We start from the raw sequence: 6,000 nt of genomic DNA, 5'->3' as shown, positions 1-6,000 counted from the left end.
TGACTCTAGAGAGCCAGCTTAGTGCCGCACAAGGTCGGGTGGTCGCTATGGAAAAGGAGCTTGACGCGGCCATCTCGTCGGCTAAAGCCGCTCAAGCTGAGGTTGAGGAGCTCAAAAAGAAACATAGGGCGGTCAAGGAGCAGGGAAAGAATGCAATCTTCATGACCGAGGAGGCCCTTAGGGCTCAAGTGAAGGTCTTGGCTCCCGATTTCGATACGTCGGCCATTGGGGTCTTCAAAACGATCCAGGGCGGCAAGATAGTTGACATGCCCCGAAAGTGAATTCTTGTGCCTTATGTTTTTTGCATGTATTTGTGACCTTGCTGTAGAACACTGTTAAAACTTATTTTGTTATATTTTAATAGTCGCTTGGTCGGCTTCTGATTATCTCCTTTATTTGTTTGTTTAGTAGCATCTTTTGTTTTGTTACCGTTTTTCCGGTGTGAACTTATTGCTTGTGTCCATTTTGCTGTTATGTTGGTAACTTGGGCGAAACCAAGTCGGTCTTATTATCGCGGCCATTTGTTATGGCTTTGATTTGTTTGGCTCCCGGGGTGATCAATCCTGGGTTGCCGTATCGTTGTCTCGTTTGCCATGCGTTGAAAAACATGATGTGTGGATACATATTGGGAAATAGTTGGTGGGAGAATTTAGACAAGTAAACATTAATCGTCAATTAACAAGTATACTGACATGGTAGGCACTTGACAAAAGTAAATTATTGAGCTTGTTAAAGTAAATCATTGAGCTCGTCGGGTCGCCTGGTTGGCGTGCTCGAGCTAAGAATAAAATTTCCTTAAGTTACCTGCATTCTATGTCCTCGGGATTTCTTTGCCGTCGAGTCTCTCCAATTTGTATGCGCCCTTGCCGAGCACTTATTTGACTCTGTAGGGACCTTCTCAGTTTGCCGCCAGCTTTCCTTCTCCTGGGGTCGGAAGACCGATGTCATTGCGTCGTAAGACGAGGTCATTTTCCTCAAATTCCCTCCTTAGCACCTTGGTGTTGTAGCGCAGGGCCATTCTTTGTTTCAGTGCTACCTCCGACAAGTGGGCCATCTCTCTGGCCTCATCTACCAGGTCTTTCTCCACTGCTTCTTCTACTCCTGTCAGAAGTAGTCGTGGGCTCGGCTCGCTGATCTCCATGGGTATCACCGCATCAACCCCGTACGTTAGGAGAAAAGGGGTTTCTCCTGTGGAGCTCTGCTCGGTTGTTCGGTAGGACCAGAGAACCGAGGCGAGTTCATCTGCCCGTGCACCTTTTTTGCTGTCTAACCGCTTCTTGAGGCCCAGTAAGATGACCTTATTCGCAGACTCCACTTGCCCATTCGTCTGGAGGTGTTCTACCGAGGAGAACTTCTGTTTTATCCCTAGGTCGGTGAGAAATTCTGCGAACTTCTTGTCAGCGAATTGCATCCCGTTATTCGAGATGATGATTTCTGAGATGTCGAAATGGGTTATCACCTGCCTCCACATGAACTTTCTACAATTGGATGAGGATATGCTGGCCAGCGGTTTCGCCTTTATCCATTTGGTGTAGTAGTCGACGGCGACTATGAGGTACTTGACTTGCCCTGGGCCGACCGGGAAGGGTCCCAAGAGGTCGACTCCCCATTGTGCAAAAGGTCGGGAGGACGTCAGTAGGCTCAGTTCAGAAGCTGGTGCCTTGTGGAAGTTGGCGTTCTGTTGATACTTTGCGCATTTTTTCACGAATTCTCTAGAGTCATTCATCATGGACGGCCAGTAATACCCAGCTCAGATGAGCTTCCTTGCCAGGGCTTTGCCCCCGATATGGTGACCACAGCACCCCTCATGGACCTCTCTGAGCACGTAGTCCATCTGGCCGGGGTGTAGGCACTTCAGTAAAGGTTGGCTAAGTCCCTTTTTGAATAGCTGGTCCTGTATGACCGTGTACTTGGCAGCCTCCCTTCTCAATGCTTTGGCTTCTTTCTCATCTCTAGGGAGTTTGCTGTTTTGCAAGAAATCAACGATGGAGTCCATTCAGGAGGGGCTCGTCTTGGTCAGGTGGAGGGCAACTGCTGGTTCTTTGGTGATGCCTTGAATGAGGGATCGGTTGCCAGCTCCAGGTTTTGTTCTCGTTAGCTTGGACAGGAGGTCTGTCCGTATGTTCCTTTCCCTCGGGACGTGTTGGACCGTGACCTCTTCAAATTGTTTGCTCAGCTCTTTGACTCTCTCCAGGTATTTCTGCAGCAGCGAGTCTCTGGCTTGGTAGCTTCCATTTACTTGTGCGGTGACGACCTGCGAGTCGCTGCATACTTCCAACCTCGTGGTCCTGACTTCCCGAGCTAGTACCAAGTCCCCCAGGAGGGCTTCATATTCTGCTTGGTTGTTCGATACGGGAAACTCAAACTTAATCGATTGTTCGTAGATGACTCCGGCCAGGCTTTCTAAGATGATCCCGGTGCTCCCGGACGTCTGGTTGGAGGCTCCGTCCACATGGAGCTTCCACCATGTGTCCGCGTCCTCGGTTAGATTTCCAGTTACTTCCACTAGGAAGTCTGCCATTGCTTGCGCTTTAATCGCATGTCGGGGCTCATAGCTTAGATCGTACTGGGATAGCTCAATGGCCCAGGTCATCATCCTTCCCGCCAAATCGGGTTTTTGGAGCACCTGATGAATCCCCTGGTCCGTTATCACGACCACTTGGTGACCTTAGAAGTACTGTCGTAGTCTGCGGGAAGAGGTCAAGAGTGCTAATGCCAATTTCTCCAGCTTGCTGTACCTAAGTTCTGCCCCTTGTAGTGCTCTACTCACAAAGTAAATTGGTTGCTGGGCTTTCCCTTCTTCCCGCACCAGCACCGCTGCAAGCGCTCCTTCTGTTATGGCCAGGTATAGGTAGAGTGGTTCTCCGGCTCTGGGCTTACCGAGCACCGGGGGTGCTGCTAGGATTTCTTTGAAGTGGTTGAATACTTCCTCGCACGTGGGAGTCCATTCAAATGCTATTCCCTTCTTCATCAGGTTGAAGAAGGGCAGGGCTTTTGCTGCCGATGCACCGAGGAACCAGGACAACGCGGTGAACCTTCCCGCCAATCCCTGAACGTCTTTGATACAACCCGGGCTCTTCATCTAGAGTATCGCTAGGCATTTTTCAGGGTTGGCCTCCACTCCCCTTTGGGTTATCATGAATCCCAGGAACTTTTCAGCCTCCATGGCAAAGGCGCACTTAAGCGGGTTGAGCCTCATGCCGTGTTGTCGGAGGGATGCGAACACATTCTCCAGGTCGCTTATGAGATCACCAGGTTGGGTGGTCTTTGCAAGGATATCGTCCACATAGACTTCTACCGTCTTGCCAATGAGATCGCTGAATATTTTGTTCATCAGCCTCTGGTACGTGGTCCCCGCGTTTTTTAGGCCAAAAGGCATCACCTTGTAGCAATAGGTTCCTCCTGGTGTTATGAATGCCGTTTTTTTTCGTCTGGCTGGTGCATCGGTATCTGATTGTAGCCAGAGTAAGCATCCATGAAGCTCAGATACCGGTACCCCACGGCCGCATTGACGAGTGCATCAATGTTGGGGAGGGGGTAACAGTCCTTGGGGCATGCTTTGTTGAGATCGGAGTAGTCCACACACATCCTCCATCTCCCATTGTGCTTTTTTACCAGGGCCACATTTGATAGCCAGGTCGAATAGTCCAGTTCCCGGATAAACTCCGCTTCGAGGAGGCTGGCCATTTGTCTGGCCACCTCTTCTGCCCTTTCCTGATACATCTTTCTTCTCCTTTGAGCCACTGGTTTGGCTTCCGGCCTTATGGCTAGGTGGTGCGACATGAGTCGGGGGTCTATCCCCGGCATGTCGGCTGGCGTCCAGGCAAACAAATCGCCATTGGCTCTGATCATTTTCATCAAAGGCTCTTTTAATTCATGGGGGAGGTTTCTGTTCACGAACGTGAACTTTTCTTCCGTATTCCCGACCCTAAACTTTTCCAGGTCCCCTTCTGGTTCGGGTCTGGGCTTGTCATCAACTCTGGCATCCAGGTCGGCGAGAAACACCCCCGATGCCTCTTTAGATTTTTTCTTTAAGGAGAGGCTGGCGTTGTCGCAAGCGACTGCCATTTCCATATCTCCTTTTACGGACCCTACCTACCCGTCTTCAGCTATGAACTTCATTATTAGCATCCTAGTGCTGATGACTGCCCCTAGGTCGTTGAGGGTCTTCCTCCCTAGGATGATGTTGTAAGCGGTGGAGTCTCGTAGGATCACGAACTCGGCCATCACTGTTCTTCTCCTCTGACCTTGTCCCACGGAGGTCGGCAAGAAGATTATCCCGTCCGGCTTGATGAAGTGGTCGCCGAGCCCTACGACGCCGTGCTGGTGAGTCTGTAGGTCGGCGTCTCTTAGGCCTAAAGCATCGAACACATTGCGGAATATGATGTTCGAGTCTGCCCCCGTGTCTACGAGGATCCGCTTGACGAGACCGGTTCTTACTCTGGCCGTTATGACCACGGGAGGGCTTTTCCCGACCTCGTCAAACCATTGGTCCTCCGGGCCGAATGAGATGGATGGGAGTTTCTTGGTGCTTCGCGCGGAGGATGAGGAAACCGCGAGGACCTTGGCGTCCTTCTTATGTGCCGACTTCGACCTGGGTGCCGCGTTTCTTGCTGTTACCACGTTTACAATGGTGAGGCCGTGGTCGTTCTCTTCCGGCTCTTGACGCCGCTTTGCTGCCCGTGTTCCGTCCTCGCTCTCGTGGTCGCAGTTCCATCTCCTCGGCTCCCTAATGAGGTGGGAGAACTCGGCTAGCTTTCCATCTCTAATTGCCTGCTCCAGCGCGTCCTTCAAATCAAAACAGTCCTGAGTCTTGTGCCCGTAGCCCTTGTGATAGTCACAGTAGAGGCTCCGGTTCCCCCCTGTTCGCTCCTTTAGTGGTCGGGGATTCGACAAGATCCCCTTTTCGGCTATCTGTTGATAAACTTCCATGATTGGTGCGGTGAGGGGAGTGTAGTTGGTGAACTTTCCGACGCGAGGAAACGGCCTGAGATTCTTACTCGGACCGCCGTCTTTGGCGTGTTCTTTCTGCCTTTCTCCGCTTCCGTGGTGCCGGTTTTGACTATAGGAGGGTTGCCATTTATTGGCAGCCACGACCTGGCTGACTTCTTCGTCATTGATGTATTCTCTGGCTACTCATTGGATTTCCTGCATTGTCCACACTGGCTTTGTCGTGAGGTGCTTTCTGAAGTCTTCATTTAGGAGACCGTTTGTCAGGCATAGGCTGGCAACTGAGTCGGTCAGTCCATTGATCTCCAGGCACTCGTCGTTGAAACGATCCAGATATTTTCTTGTCGGTTCACCGGACCTCTGCGTCACTCCAAGCAGGTTGATTGGGTGCTTTGCCTTGGCTATCCTGGTAGTGAATTGGGCCAAGAAGGCATGGCTTATATCCGAGAACTTGGCCACCGAGCCCTGCGGGAGGCTATTAAACCACCGTATCGTAGGTCCCGCGAGGGTGACCGGGAAAGCGCGGCACCTTACCTCGTCCCCTACTCCCTCCAGGTTCATCCTGGCCTCGAAGGCCGTAAGGTGCTCCTGTGGGTCTTGGGTTTCGTCGTACCTCATGTTCGTTGGCTTGTCAAAGTGCTTTGGCAGCAGGACTTCGAGGATGGAAGGATGAAATGGGGTCGCGCCTACTATGACTGGTCCGCGTGCTCGCCGTGTTCTCCCTTCGTCGTCTTCTCGTCGACCATCTTCCCGGTCACGATCTGACGTGGCGTGATCTGTGGCACGCCGCCTCCTGTGCCTGACATATATGAGGGGGTCGCGGTGCCTCCTTGTGCGTCCTTCCTCCCTGGGGCTCTCAGATTCGGATCTTGGGCTAGGTGTGCGTCGGGAGCGGCTTCTTGGGGGAGAACGAGAGTCGCCTGATTTGGGTGTTCACTGGCGATGTTCCCGATCTGCCAGTCGATGTTCTAGGTCCTGCATTCTGTGACGCAGTTCCTGCATTATCCTGGCACTGTTGTTGCCGGTCCCCCCGAAGGGGCGTCTTTCAAG

At 52.0% G+C, this 6,000-nt stretch overlaps 3 protein-coding genes across 3 annotated transcripts; all 3 read right to left on the bottom strand.

The window, feature by feature from the left end:
* Positions 1 to 664: 664 nt before the first annotated feature.
* On the bottom strand, positions 665 to 1,996 carry LOC140177465 (uncharacterized). Its single transcript, XM_072210577.1, has 3 exons — positions 1,814 to 1,996; positions 940 to 1,459; positions 665 to 702 (listed from the first exon to the last, which is right to left on the bottom strand). The coding sequence occupies exons 1-3, from the start codon at positions 1,994 to 1,996 to the stop codon at positions 665 to 667; spliced, it is 741 nt and encodes a 246-aa protein (XP_072066678.1).
* A 2,099-nt stretch (positions 1,997 to 4,095) lies between these two features.
* LOC112732828 (uncharacterized) lies at positions 4,096 to 4,932 on the bottom strand. The gene has a single exon (XM_025781635.1). It carries the CDS (start codon positions 4,930 to 4,932, stop codon positions 4,096 to 4,098), a length of 837 nt encoding a protein of 278 aa, XP_025637420.1.
* A 204-nt stretch (positions 4,933 to 5,136) lies between these two features.
* LOC112732827 (uncharacterized) lies at positions 5,137 to 5,568 on the bottom strand. The gene has a single exon (XM_025781634.1). The coding sequence runs from the start codon at positions 5,566 to 5,568 to the stop codon at positions 5,137 to 5,139; it is 432 nt and encodes a 143-aa protein (XP_025637419.1).
* Between the last annotated feature and the right edge of the window lie 432 nt (positions 5,569 to 6,000).

The sequence above is a fragment of the Arachis hypogaea genome, chromosome 13 (assembly GCF_003086295.3).
Source record: "Arachis hypogaea cultivar Tifrunner chromosome 13, arahy.Tifrunner.gnm2.J5K5, whole genome shotgun sequence".
NCBI classification, from domain to species: domain Eukaryota; kingdom Viridiplantae; phylum Streptophyta; class Magnoliopsida; order Fabales; family Fabaceae; genus Arachis; species Arachis hypogaea.
The sequence above is the reverse complement of the archived record's forward strand: the minus strand, read 5'-3'. Positions and strand labels throughout refer to the sequence as shown.

Excerpts from the sequence above, each read along its gene's own strand:
- LOC140177465 (XM_072210577.1), bottom strand. The coding sequence starts at position 1,996 with ATGGACTCCATCGTTGATTTCTTGCAAAACAGCAAACTCCCTAGAGAT. Across the intron at positions 1,460-1,813 it reads TGGACTACGTGCTCAGAGAG|GTGATAACCCATTTCGACAT; the intron begins GTCCATGAGGGG and ends ATGTGGAGGCAG. Across the intron at positions 703-939 it reads CTTACGACGCAATGACATCG|TGCCTACCATGTCAGTATAC; the intron begins GTCTTCCGACCC and ends ACTTTTGTCAAG.
- LOC112732827 (XM_025781634.1), bottom strand. The coding sequence starts at position 5,568 with ATGAGGTACGACGAAACCCAAGACCCACAGGAGCACCTTACGGCCTTC.
- LOC112732828 (XM_025781635.1), bottom strand. The coding sequence starts at position 4,932 with ATGGAAGTTTATCAACAGATAGCCGAAAAGGGGATCTTGTCGAATCCC.